Raw genomic sequence first — 22,969 nt, 5'->3', positions numbered from 1 at the left:
AAGCCTCAAGAGAACTCTGTGAAGATGGTACTGCTGATATTATTCCCATTACACAGAAGAGGAAACTAAGGTTGAATAAGGTTACATAATCTGCCTAGGCTCACACAATGGCAGTAGTCGTCCTCCCCACGTCTACACTGAGCTGCCACCATAGCACCCACGGTGGCTGTCCTGCATAGTGAGAACAGTCAGTGGACAGACTGCTGGGTCAGCAAATAAATCATAGTTACACAAGACCTATGTTCAATAAGGTTCACATAATTCAGCAAGGTTTAGAAGGTAAGTCTGGTTTCTATTCTCAGCTATCCATTTGTCTCCATTTCTGAGTGTTTCTCTCTGCCCTCCTCTCACGCTCCCGGGCCTGGTAGAGCAAGGATTTTTCTGGCTGGTCATCTAGGCACAATTCTAAGCTTTGATCAGAAACCACTATTTTGGATATGCTAGTATAAGTATAGGTTGCTTCCTGATAGAATGGAAGTTTGAGGAAAGTGATTATTTCAAAACTTGTGTCTTTGTATGCTCAGGTCCTGCAGAAGGTGCTTATTAATTCATTGCTAAAGGGCTAGGGACTGGGTGATCTAATCACCTAAAACACTGATGGGATTAAAGAGGTTAGGGGTATTGAAAGGATTGGGGAGGCTGAGGTTCTGGGATTGGGGAGGTGGCAGACATCTTGTATGTCAACTATCAAGTTCATCTATGTGACCCACCCAGGCTGTCACTGAAAATCCATCTTCACTTTGCAATTACAGGAAAGTAAAGCCTTTGGACAATGTGGTGAAGGGAGTGAGGGGAGCACTCTCTGGGAGGAAAGATGGGAGAAACCAAGTGGACCAAAAGAAGAAGTGGGCCAAGGCCTGAGGCTGATGGAAAGGAGCAAAGTGGGGTTGGGGTCCCTAGGACCAAGAACCATCTCCAGGGCCGAACAGTTCATCATATTCAGCTGTACAAGAGGTATTGGTATATGAGCACTTGAGTGTTTCTCTGAGTTTTCTGTGTCTTCTTAGCTCTTCAAAGTCAACACAACCTGGCCTCTTCCTCCCTTAGCTCTGGGGACTCCTCCACCCACTCTCCTCTTTAAAGGAAACCCAGGTGTACAGAGCTGATAGTGATAGGCCCCTGAGAAAACAAACTATCACACAGGGTAGGAATCAAGTATTTCTTTCTGTCTCAATCTCTTTCTGCTTCACATGAGAAAGACCTTTCTCTAACATATCCTTTATCCTTTCCGCTGTCCATGACACCATGGCCACCACCCTGGCTTGTCCTTGTCACAATCCTTGACACCCCATCCATGTCCCAGACCCTGATCTCCTGTGTCCCTGTCACAATTATTGATGCTCCCTTCTCCTGTTCATGTGACCCTTTCAAGTATAATGGAGATCATCAGTCCTGCAGGTTCCTTTCTCTCCTCTTTCCTAAACCCCTTCTTCCACCTCTTTCCAAAGCCTACTTTGGCCTTGGGTATGAATGTTTTGCTTTTTCATCTGGCTCTCAGAAAGTCATGGGCACATCCTAAAAACTGAAGAATGAGCCTATGGAAATTTCCTCCATCTCCCAGTGACCTATGTACTTCTCTCATCCCTTTCCTAGGTTTCTCCTCATTTCCTCTTCTCCCCTTTATGGGGCCTTAATTTCTTCCTGACTTCAGCAAGGCAATTAGTCATGTGAATGAACATTTATTAAGCTCCTACTATGTACCAGGCACTGTGCTAAGGACTAGGGATAGAAAGAAAAACAAACAAAACAAGTAAACAAAAAAAAAAACAGTCCCTGCTCTCTTAGGCTAATAGGGGAAACAACATGCAAAAAACTATGGACAAATCAGATGTGCACAGGATAAATTTGAGGCAGTCTCAAAGGAAAGGCACTAAGACTAAGGAGGCTGAAGATGGGATGTTAGCTAAGCCTTGAGGAAAGCCAGGAAGAACAGATAGGGAGGGAAAACATTCCAGGCAAGAGGGACAGTCAGTTGGGATTGGGAGATGGTGTGTTATGATTAAGGAATAGCAAGGGGGCATCATTGGAGCTCCCATGGTAGGGGTGTAAGGTGTAAGAAGACTGGAAAGATCAGGTCAAACCAGGTTGTGGAGGACTTTAAAAGAGGATTTTTTTTTTTTGCTGAGGCAATTGGGGTTAAGTGACTTGCCCAGAGTCACACAGCTAGTGAGTGTTATGTGTCTGAGGCTGGATTTGAACTCAGGTACTCCTGACTCCAGAGCCAGAGGAGTATCCGCAGTATCCACTGCTCCATCTAGCTGCCCCCAAGAGAGGATCTTTTATTTGATCCTGAAGGTAATAGGCAACTACAGTAGTTTAAGGAATAGTGGATTCCTGCATTTAGGAGGATCAATTTGATAGATGAGTGAAGAATGGACAGGAGAGAGAAGAGATTTGGAGCAGGGAGACCAAGCAGCAGAATGTTGGAATAGTCCAAGATTGGAGGGCCCGTGTCAGAGGATAGAAGGGAGTATGTACAAGAGAAGGTAGAATCAATAGAAATTCACCACTGATTTGATATGGGGAATGGGAATGAGAGTCAAGGATGACACCTGAGTGCTGAACTTTGTGACTGGGAAGATGGTGGTGCCCTCAACAGGAATAGAGAGCTTAGAAGAGGGGAAGGTTTGGGAGGTCTCTAGTTTCCATAGCTTTCTTTCTGAGGTTATGTCACATTCAGCATTCTCTCCACCAAGCCAGAGATATGTTTCCTGCATACACAGCAGCACATAAAATGTTCCATGCTTGGATGAAAGCCAGGTTCCACTGTTTGGCATTTAAAGCCCTTCACATTCTGGTTCCATCTCAGCAATAATATTACTATTTCTGATTCCACCCCCTCCTTTCCCTCCAGCAACTCTGGCCCTCCACTTGCCTGCCAATGTGATATTTTAAAAAGCTTAAGTCTGACTGTGTCACCACATTGCCTTTACCTCCAGGATCAACTACAAATTCCTCTTCTTGGCATTTAAAGATCATAACCTGGCACCTTTGTTACCTTTCCAGGCCTCTTGTACTTTACTCTTATCTATTCACTTTATGATCCAGTCACACTGGCTTACTTGCATTTCCTTGAACATGACCCTCCATCTCTCATTCTTGCCTCTGCATAGGCTGTCCCCCAAACCTGGAAAGCTCTATCCCTCACTGCTACCTCTTACTTTCCCCAGCTTCCTTTAAGACTCAGCTCAACTCCCACTTTCTCTAGGAGGCCTTTCCTTGTCTCCTTTCCCCCTGCTGCTAATGCCTTCCCCTCTGAAATTACTTTCCATACACTCTGGATCTATCTCATAAGTTCCTGGTATTTGCATGTTGTTTCCTCCAGTAGAATGCAAGTTCCTTGGGGGTGGGGTCTATTTTTGCCTTTATTTTTTTGTATCCCTAGCACAGTGTCTGGTACATAGTAAGCATTCAATAAATGGTTTTGGGGCACTGACTGACTGATCACTCATTACTGAGTACCTGCTATGTGTAAGACGCAGTGCTAGGCCATTCTGAGGTTGATACTGCAAGATGTAACAAATCCCCACTTCTATTTCCTTGGAAGCTTAAGGTTTGCCAATTGCTTTCCTCATACAAAGCCTATGAAGTAAGTTGTGCAGATATAATCACCAGCTTTGGCCCTGGTTTTGTCTTCCTCTTAGGTTAATCCAATGCAATCAACAGCACTTAGCACCATGCCTGGAACATGGTAGGCATTTAACAAATGCTTGTTGACTTGAATTGACTTATTAAGTTCCCTCTGTGTGCCAAGCACTTTGTGAGGTACTAGAAATACAAAGACAAAACCCCAAATAGTTCCTCCCTTCAAGGAGCTTCCTAAACCCTCTCAGAGCAGGGCTTGTGTCAGCAGGGATATCACCACTCAGCCCCAGTAATTTCCACCAAGGCCTACATCTGGGTCAGAGTGGGCTGTATGCATCAGAGGATCCTAGAAGGTGCTGCAGCTCTGCATTTCAGGTGAGGAGGTTGAGGTTTGGAAGGCTCTGGTGTCAGACTTCCTCATTGGGCTCATCATTGTAAATTGCCTGGTACATTGTAGGTGCTTAATAAATGCAGAAAAGAAGGAAGGAAGGAAGGAAGGAAGGAAGGAAGGAAGGAAGGAAGGAAGGAAGGAAGGAAGGAAGGAAGGAAGGAAGGAAGGAAGGAAAGAAGGACCTACTATGTGCCAGCCACTGTGCTAGATGCTTTTTACAAATATCTAGTTTGATCTTCATGACAACCCAGGATTCAAGTCAAGACTGATCATTGCATTGATTCAAGTCCTTAAAGAAATCAAAAGTTCATGGAAAATCTGTTGAACAATGGAACTGTGGAAAAAAATTGTCCTAGTTGGGAAAATAAAGACCAGAAAGACAGAGATCATAAGCATCTGATGCAAGACTAATATGAGCAACTGCCCCAGAAAAGAAGTGGGAATTATCTTCTGTAATAGCTGTGGCCTTGAGGATGCTTGAGTAATGAAAATATCCAAAAGGAGAAGGTAGAGTCCGTGTGTGTGAGGATAAATTCAAAGGAATTAGCATCAGGCAATGAAGATGGCGCAGAGGCAGAGGTCATTCTAGACTCCCCCCCCCAAACAGTAAGATTGATGTCATCTTCAATTAAATCATGATTTGATGCAAAAATACAACCATCAAATCACATGAGCAGAACTTTTTTCTACTACAAATGTGAGCTAGATAGTCATGAACACAACTAGTACACTCAAGCAGAGAAGTGTCTCTTGGTTTGCAGGAAGCTGATGCCCAAGGAACTAGCTTTAGAAAGGTTTGAGCTTTTTAAATCAAAAAATATAAGGAAAGGACGGAGGTTAGCTGGAAAACATTAGTGTTCAGAGAAAATTAAAGAGATTTGAAACAGAAACCAAGAACCCTTGAGAAGTAGATAGAAACATTTAAATTGAGAGATCTCAACAGAAAAGGAAATTGACTAGTGAGGTAAAACAAAGGTACACCCAAGAAATCAAGATGTTCATATTATAAATGTACAGAAACAACTAGAAATGAAAACTACCCTAACCTTGATACAAAAGAACTGTTAAAAAATGTTCAAAAGAAAACTGATACATTGAAACAGCCTCTGGAGAATGGTAAAGCAAACTTGTTTCTCAATGTTGAGATGTCCTGGAAGGCATGTGATTTGATTAAAATAGGCACTGTATAAAGAATCCAAATAACTTTACCAAGGACTGAGAACATCGGTTTAGACAAAAAGAAAGGGATGAGCCCAGAGGTTGCACCATTTCTGCCTAAAATTTCATTTATAGCAAACTCTAGGGAAAAGATAAAAGCCATAAAATTTAGAAATACTGATGTCCTATACTGACAATAACATGTAAATAATAATAATAACTAGCGATATGAGAAAGTTTATATTCAGACGTAGAAAGATCAGTGGGTCACAAAAAATTAGCCAAAAAATCTATAACTAGGCTAAATTGTAATATTACAGGAAAAGTAATCACACATTCAGCCAGATTGATTCAGCTCATTGCTGAACTGTGTATAATGTTGCTTTGTTCTTTTTAAATAGCAGGGAAGTAACTCATAGAGTGGAAGAGACTAAAGATTAGTGATAAGGATAACTGCAAGAGTGATCTATTGGAGAAGATGGGAGGAGATTAGATCAAGGTGTGTGTAGAAAGGTTACCTTGATGAAAAGAGTAACCTATTCATCAGAGGCTGGAATAAAGGAAAAGAGAACAGAAAAGATGGCGGGGATGTCAATGAGTTTTGAGATGCAGAGAAAGAAAGGAGAGAGAGAACCTGGTGAATGGTCTCCATTTTCTCATTAAAGTATGAGATGAGCAGGTGTAGTGGATAGTGTTGGACTAGAAATCAGAAAAGCCTGGCTTCAAATCCTACTTCTGCAACTTACTAGTTGGGTGACCATGGACAACTTACTTAACCTCTCTGAGCTTCAGTTTCCTTATCTATAGAATGGAGATTAAAATACTTCTAGTACTTACCTTGCATACTCATTGCAAGGATCAAATGGGATCAATTGCATAAAATGTTTTCTGCTTGTTAAGGCACTATATAATTATTAACTTTTATTATGCATAACCTTATAAATGTTTGAAACCTATCTTTTACAAATCTTGGGTTACCTCCACAAAGTGGCTGCAGCAGACCTATGCCCACAATCAGAGCAAAAGACCTGACATGCAGTCTGCTCTGTCCCTTAGTGGACTTCACATTCATTTACTTAACAAGCATTTAACAAATTACGGGAGAATTTGAATAAGACCTGCTGACCATGGTCAATACTGAAATGTGAAGCTACTGGGCCAGCTCATCTAAAGTTTTTTTGGTTGTTATTAAAGGTTTATTTATTAAAATAATCTACTTTGTAGTTCTTAACTAGCTGGGCATTCCATAGCACAACTATTGATATTATCAATGAAACCATGAGGATGTCTGTCATTGATGTTGTAATCCATAAACTGAGCAGTCCCAAGGGTCTCTTTAATGGTTTTTGGGTCTCTTGCCATAGATTGGTGCCTCATTTCTTCAGCAACGTATGAACCACATTGAGGCTAGGTTTAATTTTTTCTGCTTTTTTCTGTCCCTGGGATTTTTTTTTTTTTAGGGATTGGATGATTAAGGCTGAGTCAGAAGGCACAGCATTAATTGGGACCTGTCTATTCTTTACATAATAAATTCAACCTGGTGGTTTCAAAGTTGTCAGCTTGTCTGTGTCTCCCTCCAAACAATCTTTGTTCTCATGTGTACATTTTTAAAACTATACGGCATGTTTTAACCCAAAGCTTAAGCTCACAGGGTTTCCTCTTACATTAGATCATGTAAGGTGGAAGTGTCGTATTGTAGGCTACGCATGATTCAGGCTGGGAAAAAAATGAGAAACTCATAGACCTCCTAATGATTGACAAAAGGAGCCTGATTAAGCAATAGTAAGGAAAGGATATTTAGCAAGGATAGGGCCTTGATTCAGTTGAGCCTTCCTCTGTGTTGGCCATGCTGGTATACCAGTCAAGTCTGGGGAGAAACTGTTGCCTCCTCATGAATCTGAGTCTTTGGACTTCATATCACAAATGTAGCCTATCTAAACCATTAAATAATCCCAAAAGTATTTCAGTTCCTTCCAAGTTGCCATCCCCCATCCATGCCCAATTTTTAATAAAATTATCCGCCTTGTAGTCTGAAACAAAAGCATTGATTGGGATCCATTCCTGGAAAATTTAGGGCCTGTGCATTTACTCTGGTCTGGCCTGGTCCAATCCTAGCTGTGCCAAGATGTTAATCCCAGAACCCAGGTTTCCTCTATCACAGCCTCCATCTATTACTTCCTGGACAGGATTGAGCTCACAGAGTAAGACAAAGACATTTAATTGTGCTTCTCATAAAGCTTTATGGATCCAAATTGGCTGAAGGAAGGTGGACACACAGCACTAGGCAATTTACCTCCCTGAAGAGAGATCTGGTAAGATCATTTATAATCTCTCTCTCCTTCCCACCATGACATAGTCCTTCCAAATCCTCTCCTCAAAACTCTCCTCTTACTCCCTCATAACCTCATAAGCAGCACAAAAGCTACTCTTAACTTTTGTTCCTTTTCCCAGGCATGCAAACTATCCCATAATTTCTTCAAGGGAAGGTTGCCTGGAAAATAGCTAGTGTCTATATACTGTGTTGGCCAACAAGACCCTGGTACCCATTTCTGGGATTTGATTGAAGCAGTTTATCTTGATTGACATTCTGGCTCCAACCTATCTTTCTAGGCTGACTTCACATTACTATTTCTCGTACAATTGACATTCCAACCAAAGTGGCCCCCTTGCTATTCCCTTGCATATAATATTCCATGTTCCACCTCTGGATCTTTGCATAGATTTGAACACCTCTTTAAGGAAGCCTTTCATGATGCCCCCGTATTTCCAGTTGTTAACACTCTCCACACCACCACCACCTGGAAAGTACTTTGTATTTGTTTGTACATGTTTTATATTCATAATTTCTGTACATAGACCTAAGGGACTTAAGGACAGGAACTATGTCATTTTTGCCTTCATATACCCAGAACTTAGCACAATGCCTGGCACATAGTATGTGCTTCTACTTATCAAATCTAAACAAATTTAATTAGATTGGATTGGATTAGACCAGATTGAATTCTTTGTCATTACTTGGTGACATTGGCTATAAGAGATGAAGGAAAGGGAGGAGTCAAGGTGGGCTCATTAGCAGAGAAAAGAAGGTTGTTATAGTGACTGCAAACTCAACAGCAGTCAGCAATGTGATGAGACAACCAAAAAAGTTAACTCTTAAGACTGTATTAATAGAAACCCAGGGTGTAGAATGAGAGAAATTCCATTTCCTCTGTTTCTACTCTGTCTGATCACTTCTGAAACATAGTGTTAAATGCTGACCTTCTTTTTAGGAAGGACATTAACTCAACAAGCATGACCAGGTTGTTGAGGGTTCTCAAGAGCATGCCATACAAAGATCAGTTGAAGTAACTAGGAAATCTTTAGCCCAGAGAAGACTTATGGGGACATGGGATAGAGTTGTCATGTGGGAGAGGGATTAGGCTTCTGCTTGTCCCTGAAGAGCAGGACTAGGAACAAGGAATGAAAGTTGCCAAGAGGTAGATTTTGGCTCAATATTGGGAAGAATTTCCTCATAATTGGAGCTGTCCAAAATGGAATGTTTCCCATCACTGAGGATCTTCAAGTGGTATCTCAGTGATGACTGGTCAGGAATGTGGCAGAAGAATTCCTCTTCAGGTATGGATTGGTTGGCTCAGGAGATCTCTGGGGTGCCTTTCAACATGGGAATGTTCTAAAGTTCTCAGAGAATATTCTGTCCATTCTGTCCTCCCATTGTCTTTTATATGTATCTTTGTCCATCCCCAACACCATCTCCTTAACCCATAACATGCACATTCTCACTCCCAAGTCCCTCACTACACACCTCCCATAAGCTATGCCATCATCCTGATCCAGTGGACTCAGTCCTAAACTTCAGCTCTTGGTCTGACTGGCAGCATAGAGAGTGGCTTTCCACAGAAGAGGTTAATTCAATATCAAAGTCATTCTTGCTACTGGTCTCTGGATTATGTCTCTCTGCTCATACCATTGGGTTAAGCTTATCAGAAGAACACAGCCCCAGGAAGAGGGGTGGGGTTTCAGGGGTGGGGATACAAGCTCCAGAGGAGAACAGAAACTATAACTGTGGCTGTAGAACCAACTTCTAGGCCCAGTGGTACCCCCAGAGCCACTTTCTGCCACCAGTCCCAAGATAGGAGTGGATTTCCTGAAGTGTGAGGACACAGTGCATAGCTCTGCACAAGACAAGTTATAGAGATACAGCAGTTACACAGCACAGCTCATTGCAACCTATGAGGTAAGTCTAGCTTCTCTTCTTAGCTCTCCTGGTACTCCTTATTTTGCCCTGAGTCCAGCCAGGCTCTCTCCTTCTTCGGAGAAATCAATGTCCCCTTAGTCCCAGATACCTAAGCCTCTCTGGTCCCCACATAAAAAACAAGTGGTGAATCTCTGTGCAGTATTCATGCTTAGTTGAGAGATTCCTTTGGGCTAAGGGAGACAGAACACGCTTCATGGAGAGCCAAGGCTTGGAGAGAGAGAAAGAGCTGAAAGGATGGAAAGGGTGAGTCCAGGGCATTTAAGGCTGAGGAAAGAGTAGGAGCAGGGGTACAAAAGTGGGTGGAAATGAACCCAGAAGAAGAGGATGGGAGGACTAGCCTGGGTGGAATGGAAGGTAGATGAATCAGAGGCTTTACTTTCTAAGTCCTTCTCCCATTATCATGGGCCTGCCTGGCTAGGACATCTTAGGACTCTGATGCACTGACATACTCCCTCCCTGACATAAATACCCTGTCTCTGTTGTATTTTTTCCCTTAGGTATGATGGAGACTGTCAATCCTTCAGGCTCCTTTCTCTCCAGCTTGCTCATCTTCCTCTTCCTTGAGACTTACACATTGGCATCAGGTAGAGGTATTTACTTCTGTCTGGCTCTATAGATTTATCAGGTTGGTTCTGAAGGATAAACCTAGAGAGATTTTGCCCTCCCATCTCACCCCCACTACTTTCCAAGTCATTCCCTCATTAACCACCAACCCTTCCAGTTTCTCTTCCCTCCTTCCTGAAGTCTTCTCAATATCATCATCATCCTGTCCCTTCTTCCTTGATTCCCTCCATGGGCTTTGTCCCTTCACGTCTCCAGATGCTTTCCTCTCTCCCATTATAGGTTCCCCACTCTTCCTCCCACTTGCTGCATTTGTCCTCTCTGAACACATCTCTCTTCTTCCTTTCTTCTTCAACAGAGCAGTTCTCAGTGATTGGACCTACAGAACCCATCCAGGCCCAGGTAGGGGGAGAAGCAGCCCTACCATGTCACCTTTCTCCCCAGGAGAGTGCTCAGCACATGAAAGTGATCTGGTCTCGATCACTACAAATCGTGCATCACTATGAAGATGGGGAGGATAAGTTTAAAGATCAAAGTCCTGATTACCGAGGGAGGACAGAGCTGGTGAGAAATGGCATCACTAGTGGAAATGTTACCCTGAGGATATGGAACATTAGAGCCCTAGATGAAGGATGGTATAAATGTCATTTTGACAATGGTTCTCATCAAGAAGAAGCTGATGTGAAGTTATGTGTCTCAGGTGAGGAGCTAGGAGTGTAGTTCTGGAAATTTGGAGCACCTATATGAAGGATTGGGAGAGTGTTTTTCTCATCTGAGTTATGACAACTTGGGGCTGGTGGCCAGAGGAGGCAGTGGAGTCCCTACTTGGAGTCTGAAACACAGATACCATGGTAGGAAATTGAAAACAGCCTTGCAAGACTGGTTGCCAGAGATAAAGAAAAAGGAGAAAGGAAATGAGCAGGGGAAAATGAAAGAGAAGGAGAGAGGGGACATTGGTGGCAAAAGAGAGAAAGCAGGGAAGGAGGATGTAGAGGAAGAACCCTTACCTTTCCATCTTCTCCACAATACTGGTATGAGATACTTGGTCACAAGCTTTGCTAATATTTTAGGTAAACTATATCCACCACATTTCCCTCATCTACTAGTTTAGTAATCCTATCAACAAAGGAAATGAGGTTAGGTTGGCATTATTTGTTCTCAATGAAGTCATGTTCTCAATGAAGCTCTTTGTAATCATTTCTTCCTTTTCTAAATACTCACCAACCATCTCTTTCATTTTTTTTAATTTTCTCAACAAAATCAAGTTCATTAGCCTTTTATTTTCAGACTCTTCCCCTTTTTGAAAATCAAACACTTGTCCATCTCTAATCTTGTGGTGCATTCTTACTTTTCCTGTGATCTTTCAAATGTCACTGGATATTAATTTTTATGAATTGCATCTGCCTATTCTTTCAGGACATGAGGATGTAGTTCATTTGGGCCAAGTGACTTGAATGTACTAGGTGGTCTCTTACCATCACCTTACTTCACTCCTGTCCCTCTTTCCTTTAATAGACAGCTATAAGGGAAACATAATCCATGACTTTTAAGCCTTCAGTTTGTTGTCCAAGATGATAATTGTTGGCAGTACTTTTTAGGTTCCTTATGGTTGGGTTATTTGTGCTCAATTCACAAGTCACAAGAAATGAACAGTTGCCATCCATTTTGATAAGTTGAGGGAAGTTCTCTTCTGTCTTGGATGTGTGTGTGTGTGTGTGTGTGTGTGTGTGTGTGTGTGTGTGTGTGTTCTGAGAAGAACCTCAAATCTGTATTTGAGCAGTCATTGTACAACTGTCTTTTTCCTTCCCTTTCTAATCTGTGTTACCTTCTTCCATTCCCCATTATCCTGGCAAGAATTAAGTCTCCCCATCAACCCAGATCTCTTTTTTTTTCCTTCAACAGATTTCCATATAGCATACCCATTAATTTCCTCACCACAGAAGCAGCTCGTGGGGTAGTAGATAAAGCACTAGTCTTCTAGTCAGAAAGACTGGAATTCAAATCTGCTGTCAGATACTGAGTAGCTGTGCTAAGCTGGGAAAGTCATTTAACCTCTGCTTTCATAAGGTTTCTCAACTGTAAAGTGGGAATGTTGTTGTTCAGTCATTTTCACTTGTGTCTGACTCTTCACTCCCCATTTGGAGTTTTCTTGGCAAAGATACTGTAGTGGTTTACCATTTCTTTCTCAAGCTCATTCTATAAAAGAGAAAACTGAGGCAAACAGCGTTGAGTGACCTGCCCAGGTTCTCACAACTAATCAGTGTCTGAGACTGGATTCGAACCTGGATCCTCCTGATTCCAGGCTCAGCTTTCTATCCACTGCACCACCTAGCTACCCATGTAAATGGTATAACCCATCGAAAACTTCATAGATAAATCTTAAAGAATCTCCTGAGGCTCAAAGTGGCTAAATGACTTTTCTATGGTCAGGTGGCTTAGTGGCAGAGACAGGATTTTAACACTGGTCTTCCTGGCTTCAAGTCTGGCGTTCTAGCATTAAGGGATGCTACTTATTTTCACAGGAGTCTCTCTTCATACTATACAACACTACTGCATTACCCCACTTTGATCTAATCTGTTCTTTTTTAATCTATTCTTTTCAATCACTGTATTCCAGTCATGAGTTACATCCTGTTACATTCCAATAATACCTATGCAAACATGTTTATCTCCTTGCATTGAATTATCTAATTATTGTACTAGACTAGTTGGTGTTGGTGTCAAGATATCTGAAGCTATGAACTTTATTGCTGTCCTTGTCCTTGAATGATGTAGTCTATACATCAGAAGGAATCTCCACTACTGTTTTTCCTACTTTTTCCATGCTTACCATTCTCTCTGGTACTCACTGTAGCAATCTGGTGGAGACAGAACTCAACAACATTCCATGGATCATGAGAAGTTGCTGTCTTCTCAGAGTATAGCCCCACATTCCATAGCAAGAATTTCATATCCATTACCTATATCTGAATGCTAATAATCTCTTTCCTTCCTTCTTTGTGACACATTCTTTATACTCCAAACCCCTTCCATAGTCGATGATTCCCTTCAACCTCTTGAGAAAGTTTTTCCCACTTTTTCTCCCATTAAAACATTTCCATTCTTGGGGACAGCTAGGTGGTGTAGTGGATAGAGGACTGGCCCTGAGGTCAGGAAGACCTGAGTTCAAATCCAGCCTCCGACCAAACACTTGACATTTACTAGCTGTGTGACCCTGGGCAAATCACTTAACCCCAATTGTCTTAAAAAAAAATACCATTCTTTCAAGGAACTCTTCATGCTGCCTGAAAAGCTAGAGAGTAGAGGGGCTACCTCCAGCTCTTTGTCCTACTTTAGAAGGAAAAACAACCCTTGTTTCTATTCATGCAGATGGCATGAATTAGTTGGTTTTTTGAGAAATGCAGTCTTTTCCCTGTAAATTACAGCAACTTTCCTCAACAGATGCTGAAACTAAAACCCTCAGTCCTTTGTTGCTCTTACTGCTGTCTCTCCTGAGTTTTCTCAAATATTCTCTATACCCAGGGCTGCTAAGCAGACTTATTTCTTTATTCCAATTAGCTGCTATTTGCCAAGGTGTGTTCAATCTGTAATTAACATATCGCTGCCAAAGCCCTAATGAAAACAGAAACTGTCCTCAGCTGTTCTCTGTGAGAAGGCCTTATGGAGAAATCCAACTTCTGATCACCTCTCACCTTTTCCTTCCTCCTTTCTCCTATCCTCATCTCTTGGCTCCTTACTCTGCTATTGCATTCTGGCCAAAAGCCCAAGATGTCACCTGTGAGTCATTTTTATATCATTTTCCTGCCTTTTTTACCTATCTGATGCTGTTTTGCCAGGTGCCCTTGGCTTCAATTAGATGTCCTAAAAGTCATTTGGTCTAGGCCTATACTTGGGCTGATAATGTGGGTCAGACCTTGGGATGGGGGTGGATATGACACAACTTGTGTTTTAGCATCATGGAACCTCAGAGCTAGAAAGGACCTCAGAGGTCTAACTCATACTTTGAATAAGAATTCCCTCCATAGAATCACCAACAAGTGGTCCTCTAATCTCTACTAAAGGCCACCACAGGAGGAAAGTAGAGGATATTTGATCCTCTGATGACATGGTCTCCAAAACCCTCCAAACCCTTGGCCCTAGTCTAGCTTTTCAATGCCTTTTGTGAAAAGTTGGGGGGGGAGGATTGGAATGGAATCAGAGACCCATGTACCCCATTTCCAATCTTGTGTGACCATGGACAAGACATCATCTCTCGGAACCTTAATAATAATATATGCCCTACTGATCTCAAAGTGTTGTTGTAAGGAAAGCATTTTGTAAATTATAAAGCACTATTCAGATGCATTTTTATTACTATTATTGTCATTCCCAGAACAAAACACCACATCCGAATGTGGTACAATCACAATACACAATGGTGAGACTATCACATTCTTCATTCTAGACATTATCTTCTTTTTATTACTGAAATACGTATCTCTCTGTATTTCCTCCAATGATGAAAATTGCAACCCAATACAGTAGTCTGTACACTATGTCTTCTATTGCTATCCTGATCCCTTTGGCCAACATAAACTTCTCTGTTCTATGCCTTGCCTGATCAGTGTTTATGGTCAGAGCATCATTGAATAGGAATATTTCTATCATTGGGCCTTCCAAGGAATCTTGGATGATTTTGGTCTCTGGAGGGGAAATACTTTGTTGGAAGAGAAACTTAAAACTGTGTTCTGCTCTAGCAAATTAAATGCTTTTTCATAATCAACTAACAGCAAGCCCAGTAGCATCCCATATTCTCTACATCTTTTAGTAATTTGCACAATTACAAAAATATGATCCATCATTGGCTTAAATCCTTCTTGTTCCCTACTAATGCCCTCCTCAAGGATGCTCTTGAACTATGTATACATGAAGCTCATAAATATTATGTGTAGATGGGAAAATAGGCTGAGAAAAGGAAGAGAGCTATAGGATAATGACAATCAGGGATAGTAGTAGTGAGAGTGAGAGTTTTTGAAAGGTTGGAGAGACTTGGTTGTATTTGTAGGCAGCAGAGAAGGAACCAGTAGAGAAGGCATAATTGCTTGGCAAGTACACAGGGGGCATTTTAGGCTATTTTGCTCTCTTTTTTATGGCAATGGAATTACTTCTGTATAAAACTATTGTAATCTTTCTATTAATGTTGTCTAATAGGCTGTCATGTAGCAGAAAGCTAATATTCCAAGGTAATGATTAAACTATTTCCTCTTAGGTGAGGGAGCTGAACAACATATACTACCATGGTTGATCATCTTAACTGGGATCATCATTGTAGAGTGGGTTCTGTCATTTGTCTTTTCTGTGGTTTTCCTCCTACGAGGCAGAGGTAACTATAAGTGGGAGCTGAGGGCAGGGGTATACTTCTCTAGTATACTTGGGCAGGTCTGAGCAGGAAGGGCAAAAAAGGAAATGAGAAGTAAGAGTCCTGACTTCTTATCCATCCTTCAGCTACTGATGATTGCTCCTAGCACACCTCCTGGAATCCCCAAAAACCCCCCATAGGTCACTTCCTCCCGATTACTACCATAAAGTTACTCCATCCAACACACCCTTCCTTTCAATAGGTCACTATTCTACCCCACCCCCAGCTTCCCCTTCTCCATATATACATAGTACCTGATCAGCAGAGGGGCCCTGAGAGATTTAAGAATCCCCATCCATCCCTAGGTCTTCATGCTGAGGTCACAGAATCACAGAATTTCAGTATTGGAAAGGACTTCAGCAGCAATCTAGTGCAGCCCAAATGCAAAATGAAGTACCATTATGACATACACAACATGGGATCCATCATCCACACTTCAAAGGAGGAGGAACTCACTACTTCTCAAGGCAACCTATTCCATGCTTAGGTAGTTTCATTATTAGGACAAACCAAAATTCGTTTCTTTGCAATTTCCATGCATTGTTTCAGGTTCTGTCTTCTGGGGTCAAATAGAACAAATTTAATCTCTCTTCTACAGAATAATCTTTCAAAAACTTGAAGACCATTCACATGTCCCCCTGAATCTTCTCTTCTCCAAGCTAAACATGACCAGTTCTTTTATCTGATCCTTATATGGCAAGGAATCAAGGTCTGTCACCAGTCTGGATGCCTTCCTTTGGACACTCATCAGATTATCAACATCCTTTTAGACTGCAGTGCCTACCAGAAGTAGGGAAGCTGTGACCTTGAGACCACATGTGGCCCTCTAGGTCCTCAAGAGCAGTCCTTTGACTAAATCCAAACTTCACAAAATAAATTCCCTTAATAAAAGGATTTGTTCTGTAAAACTTGGACTGAGCCAAAAGGCTACAGCCAAGGACCTAGAAAGCTAAATTTGGCCTCAAGGCTGCAGGATCCCCACCCCTGCTAGACTGAGCATTATTCCAGATGAGGGCTGGTGGAGGCAGAGCACAGAAACGCAATTCTCTCCATGGTCCTGAAAGCAGTTTCTTATGCAGCCCAGAATCTAATTGGTTTCTTCAGCTGCCACATCACACTGCTTACTCATATTAAGTTTGCTGTCCACTAAAAACCCTAGGTCTTTTTCAGATAAACTGCTATCTAGCCTAAATCCTATTCTAGCCTAGACTTTTCCCCCATTACTCCCCTTCATGCATTAAATAGTCCAGCCACACAAGAATGTGTTCTAAACTCACCATGCTATTTCCCACCACCATGTCTTTACACAGGCATTGCCCATGTAGAGAATGCACTCCTTACTCATTGCTTCATTTGCAAATCCTTAACTTTCTTCAGATCTCAATCAATTTTATTCAACCAGTGTAGATGAAACCCCAAGTATATGTACAAAGTTTCTACTGTATCCTGGGATAGAGTGATAGAAGATCTCTGTCCCTTTCTTCAACCTCAATCTGCAGAGGAAAGGAGGGAGAACATTCCAGACATGGGGGACAGCCTGTGCAAAACCATAAAGATGGGAGGTGTAAGAAACACTGGGTAGGCCAGTATGGCTAGGTGATAGAGTAAGTAAATGAAGGTCGAGAATATGTGTAGAGGATAAAAATGTAGGATAGGCCAAGGTTGAGAAGAGCTTTAACTGTCAAATAAAGGAATTTACTGAGTAGTGGAGGGACATAGACCTTTGCTTTAAGAAATTCACCTTGGCAACTTTGTAGAGGATGGATTAGAGTGTGGTATGACTTGAGAGGAGAACAATTAGGCAATTGGGGAATTACATCCAAAATATGTAAGAAAAATGCAAGGTAATTCAAGGGAGAGGCGCTGCAAACTTGGAGTGGGGAAGGACATAAAGAGGAGAAGTTTTTCCTTAACTGATGGAGAGGAGAGGTTTGGAGGAGAATAAGGAAGGTTGGAGCTGTTACTCTCTAACCCCTTGGAGCTTCTTTCAGAAAACATTCTCCAGATCTTTCCTTGGTCATGGGAGATAAATGGGATCCTGGCTGTGACGTCAGCATTTGAAATTGGCTTCGCCATTTGTTATCTGTGGATGTTGCACACATGTGGAGGTAAAGGGCTGGGGGGAGATGGGAAGGTGTTTTGGGGAGGAGAACAAGATGAAATTAGAGCCCAAGGCTCCTCAGTTCCTATGCAACTCTGATCCCTTATGTTTCCCCTAATCATCCCACTGCCATGTTTCCCTGACTTAGAATGCCTCGTATAGCCCTGCCTTAGGTGTGTGCTTATCAAGGAGGCTGGGGCCTGCCAGATCTACCATAGAAGCAGAAATCAGTGACCCAGACATGCCCAGGACAGGGCTCCAGTTGATGACCTTTGGGGTTTGACCCCCAGGACTTGTTTACAGAGAGAAGTTCAACTGTATGGACTGGCTCGTTTGGATAATCTTCGTGATCTATGTTGTTTTCCATGCTGTTGGACTTGTGATTGAAATCCTATTTGTCATCTGCCTATGTCTGCTATATATGATATATAGGCCCTGGGCCACTGAAAAGGTAACATGACCCCAAAAGAGTATGCTGCTCTCTCCCTCTCTTTCATCCATCTCTCCTCTTTCCTTTCCTCTCTGTCACTTGTTCTCACTCTAATTGTCCCTGACTTTTTCTCCTTTGTCTCTCCTATAGAATTCTCTCCTCTCTTCTCTTTTGCTTCTCTCCTCTTTATGTTTTCCTCTCTCTTTCTGCCTCTGTGTCTTTCTGTATGTTTGTCTCTTTCTCTGTGTCTGTCTGTCTCTTTCTGTCTCTGTCTCTCTGTCTTTGTCTCTCTTTGTCACTGCCTCACTAAAAACAAAAAGATGCAGAGATATTCATGCAAGGGGAATTACATGAGGACTCTGCACAGAAAGGACTTCTAGTACCAGATGATGGGAGGAAAGGGAACTGCCCGGAAGGTGTCCCTTTGTGGTTGAAAGAAGTATTGGCTATAGACTCTAGAAAGTCACAGAAGACCCTCAGAGCAGAAAGCTATGCTCAAGGGGAACTTCATGAGGCATCCATAAAAAAAAGAAAGGGCTTCCAGTACCACAAAGTGTGAGTTACTCCTTTGCCACATATGTTAGCTATATATGCCTCACTACATCATGCTCTCAGCTTGAGCCAACCCTTTCCGTGGATGCCGTATTTGTAGGAAAGTGTGCCCCAGGTTTTATGTGAGAAATGTTTTATATGAACTATTCTAGCAATACCTTCTTGGTAAATGCCTTTGTTAAGAGCTAATTGGTGCTATTGACTGATTATTTAAGGAAAACACACTGCTTGGGGCTTATGAAAAACAAAATGAGAAGGCTAGCCTCTCAGGGTTACCCTAGAACACTGAGAGCAGTAGTTGCTTCCCTCTGTAAGTGCCAATTCAAGTTAGGGAGAATATGTCTTGTATGTACATAGTTATTTACGTGTTTTCTCCATTATAATTTGAGTTCACTGATGGCAAGAATTGTGCTTTTGTCTTTCTTTCCATACCCAGTGCTTAGCACTGTGCTGAGCACATAGTAAGTACTTGATAAGTGTTTATTGACCGACTGATTAGTTGAGAATGCATTACATAGAAAATGAAGGACTTGAACTAGATAATAACAATAACAATAACAGTAATAATAGCATTTATATAGTGCTTTAAGATTTACAAAGTGCTTTATAAATAGTATCTCATTTTTATCCTCACCACATCCCTGGGAAATACTATTAATTTCTCCATTTTACAAATGAGGAAACTGAGATAGACAAAAGTTTAGTGACTTGCCCAGGGTCACACAGCTAGTAAGTGTCTGAGACTGGATTTGAACTCAAGTCTTCCTGACTCCCAGAGCTCTATCTGCTGTACCACCTAGCTGTCTCTCAACTTTTTCTCAGCTCTAAATATTGTATTCTTATGAAAATTAGCTAAAACAAAATTTATCACTTGCAAGGGAGTAGGAGAGGGTAAGAGGCCCTGCAGCCCCTGTTTCCAGACTGGTACTTTAGTATCTCACTCCCCTTGTGGATTCCCTAGCCTCTGATGTACTTAGAACCCTTAGAACTGACATCCCTAATCAATCAATGGCTGTGTTCCCTCCCTGTGTTCTGGGCAACCTTGGTGATTAAGAACTACATGAAATGTCACTCACTCTCAGGTAACTTGCAGCTGTCTTGGTGAGACAAGATAAACACATGAAATAACATCATGTCCTTCCCCTGCTCTGAGAACCATTTGTGACCCCGTTGTCCCCAGTACATAATCCAAATTCCATAGACTAGCACTCAAGGCCCTCCAAAATCCAGTCCCAATATGCTTTGTTTCCAATTGTCCCCATCCATATACTCCATGCTTCAGCTAAACTAGTGTGCTCACTGTGCCCTGAATGTGTACCATTGAGTCCAACCTCCAAACCTTTGCTTGCCCTGTTCTCCCTGACTTGAATGTACCCCCCTTTCCTCCTCACTTCTCTAAATCTTATCTATCCACCAAGGTTCAGCCCCCAAACCAACATCCTCAAAATCACCGAGATCTTCAGAGAGCCTTCTATCCTCTGGCCTCCTTTGCCCTTAATTGTATGGACCTCTCACTAGACCCTTATCATCTGTGTTCTTCATCTTTCTATACATTTTTGTTGTGTTCCCCCAGATAGACTGGGCTCCCTGAGGGCAATGACAACCTATAACTCATTGCTTTCTCATCCTTCTAGTCCAGGATAAGGTCTCACAAATCTTTCAGCCTCAGTATGTATGCAGAAATATTTAAAGAGAGGTAAGGGTATATTTGTGCAAGAGTCCATTTGGGGTACAACATCCAACTTGCATTCATGCTCTCAGATTGAGTCTCCTGAAACTGGGCCTCAGATTCTAGGGGTGATCCTGTGAGTGGCTACTCCTAATTCAGGAAACTTCCTTAATCTGCTTACCACTGATAATCAGTCAGTTCATTTAATCAGTTTTAAATAAAGGCATTTACTAAGATGGCTCAGTGATAGTTCGTATAAAATATTCCATTCCAAAAAACATGGAGGAAAATCGTCAACAAATACACAAAGTGTCCATGGGAAAAGTGAGTTCAAAATTACAATGCTTTGCTATTGAAGCACACATGTAGAATACTTATGTGGCATAGGTTAACTTACACTTGCAGGTATCAAAATCCTTTCTTTTTTTTCTTTCCTTCTTTCTTTCCTTTTTCTTTTCTTCTTTTTCTCATGACTCCTTTCTTCCTTACTTTCTTTCTTTTTTCCTTCCTTCCTTCCTTTCTCTTTTTATTTATTTATTTATTTTTTTTGGTAAAGTACTCTCAGAGCCAAGGTGCAGCTCTCTGCTGGGAAAGCTGTCCAAATGGATTCCCCTAATTTATTTTTTGAATCCATCTTCACCACTACATTATGCTTCAAGCTGCTTCTTCCCTCAGGTACCCTCTCTGTATCCACAACTGTCTTGATGTGGGGGAGGGGGGGTTGTCTTTGTTCCTAGATGCATGTATTGTCTCCTACTGGTCCAATAGATCCAATGACTTGGTTGTTGGTTGGAGGGGATGGAGAAGGAAAATCCCCTTCTCTCACACCCCCACAGGCTCCTCTCCAGCAAAGCACTCTCAAGCCTGGACCTGAATGGCTTGCTGTTTTCCTATAGAGAGAGCCTCAAGGAGTGTGACTGATTCTCTCAGCCAGTCACTGTGTGATATCACTTTCTTTCATTCAATGGCCAAGGCCCTATAGTCCTGTGAAATTGCTGAAGGATTTATTCAAACATTGTAGGTTTATAGTAAAACTCCTTTACACTTGCTTTAACTTTGATTGCATTTTGGGCTCATTGATTGGTTAGGTGATGGATTCTGTGCCTATATCAGCTAAGGAGGGGAGGAAAGCTCCTTGCCTTGCCTAGTAACCAATAAGGATAGCAATAGAAAGGGAAACCCTGGTAACTAAACAAAACATCTCTGCATGCTTTTGCTGAAGACAGCATGCTGGAGATGAGGGACTGGGAGGCTGATCCCAATGTATGTCTGGTCTTGTGTCTTTCCCTAGATGGATGAGGCATATGCTGTAGAATCATAAATGTGCTGACTTTACCACTGAAGTGTGACTCTGATGGGAACTCGAACTACTTTCTCCTGATTAGCCCTCTGCTGTTGGGTCACAAGAAGATTCCTTGAGTTTCAGAAGAGACTCTTTATCACCCTTACTTATCTCCTGTGGAGAGTGGGACTGAGGAAGTTTGCCCTCTAGTGTGTGTCTCCCCACCTCAAGTCTCTTCCCACTCAAATCTGTCTTCCACGCAGCTATTACAATGTTCTTCCTAAAATTCAGTGGCCAATGACATTGACCTTCTGGCTGTGTCACAAAAAATACTCTCTCTCCCAACTCTCTCAGTCTCCCATACCTGGCATGATCTGCCTCTTCACCTCCATGTCCCAGCTTCCCCGACTTTCTTCCAGCCACAGCCCAAAATTCACCTTCTGCCATTCCTGGTCCTTCCACCCATCCCCCAACTCCTAATGTTTTCCCTCTGAGATTACTCTGTATATATCTGGTATCTACATTTTTTTGGTATGTTGTCTCCCCCATTAAGAGGTGAGCTCCTTGAGGACAGGGTCCCTATTTTTTTCTTTGATTTGTATCCCTAGTGCTTAGCACAGTGCCTGGCACAAGTGGGTGCTTAATAAACACTTGTGGATTTGACTTGACTTCTTCCTACATTTCCTGTCTTAACATTGTACTGCTCCTGCCCCCTTGCCCTCTATAATCTAGCTGTGGTAGCCTGGTCTTCCAAACTCCAATCTCAGTGCTCTCTCAGAAGCGGCTGCTGCTGCAGGACATAGAGTGGTGGGCCTGGAGTCAGAAGATTTGAGTTCAAATCTGACCTCAGACACTTATTAGCTATGTGGCCTTGGGTGAGTTACTTAACCCTGTTTGCCTCAGTCCCTCATTTGTAAAATGAGCTGGAGAAGGAAATGGCAAACCACTCCAGCATCTTTGCCAAAAACCCCAAAGAGTCAGACACAACTGAAATGACTGAACAACAACAACAAAAATGCAGATGATAATGGCTACCACTTCAAAGGGCTGTTGTGAGTCTCAAATGAGATGATTTGTAAAAAGTACTTAGCACAGGGCCTAGCACATAGTAGGCACTATATATATATACATATGCATACACATATATATGCTTACTACCTTCCCACTGCCCTTCTCAGTGTTCCACCTAGTTCATTAACATAGGCTACTGCAGCTGCAGCAACATTAGCATTGCCCTTTGTCCCCATCACCTTTCAGAGGAAAGTCAGCCCTTACTCAGGCTCATCACTTACCTGAACATTGAACATTTGAAACAACACACCAAACATTTATTAACTGCCTACTAGGTAATCCTCCTGTATCTAGTCCAATCCATAACCAAACAAAAACTCATTCTACAACATCACTGAAAAGTATCTACCAAACCTCCACATGTAGACTCCTGGTAAAGAAGTTTACTTTTTGCTTCCCAAGGTAGCCCAACCCACTTTCAGAGAACTTTCAAGGTGAGGAAGATTCCTGGTGGAGGGCAGCTCCAGGCGTGCAAGGTTTGAGGCCAGCCACTTTTGATGGGAGAGAGGGAATGTA

General features: G+C 42.1%; 1 protein-coding gene across 1 annotated transcript; it reads left to right on the top strand.

The window, feature by feature from the left end:
* The first annotated feature begins 9,309 nt into the window (after nt 1-9,309).
* Nucleotides 9,310-21,892, top strand: LOC114039775 (myelin-oligodendrocyte glycoprotein-like). Its single transcript, XM_027857616.1, has 7 exons — nt 9,310-9,368; nt 9,887-9,973; nt 10,309-10,650; nt 15,199-15,312; nt 17,340-17,456; nt 17,740-17,900; nt 21,392-21,892. Exons 2-7 carry the CDS (start codon nt 9,889-9,891, stop codon nt 21,419-21,421), a joined length of 849 nt encoding a protein of 282 aa, XP_027713417.1. The 5' UTR covers nt 9,310-9,368; nt 9,887-9,888; the 3' UTR covers nt 21,422-21,892.
* Nucleotides 21,893-22,969: the final 1,077 nt, after the last annotated feature.

The sequence above is a fragment of the Vombatus ursinus genome, unplaced genomic scaffold (genome assembly GCF_900497805.2).
Source record: "Vombatus ursinus unplaced genomic scaffold, bare-nosed wombat genome assembly UNPS02012319.1, whole genome shotgun sequence".
Taxonomy (NCBI): Eukaryota; Metazoa; Chordata; class Mammalia; order Diprotodontia; family Vombatidae; genus Vombatus; species Vombatus ursinus.
This window is presented reverse-complemented; position numbering and strand designations above follow the sequence as displayed.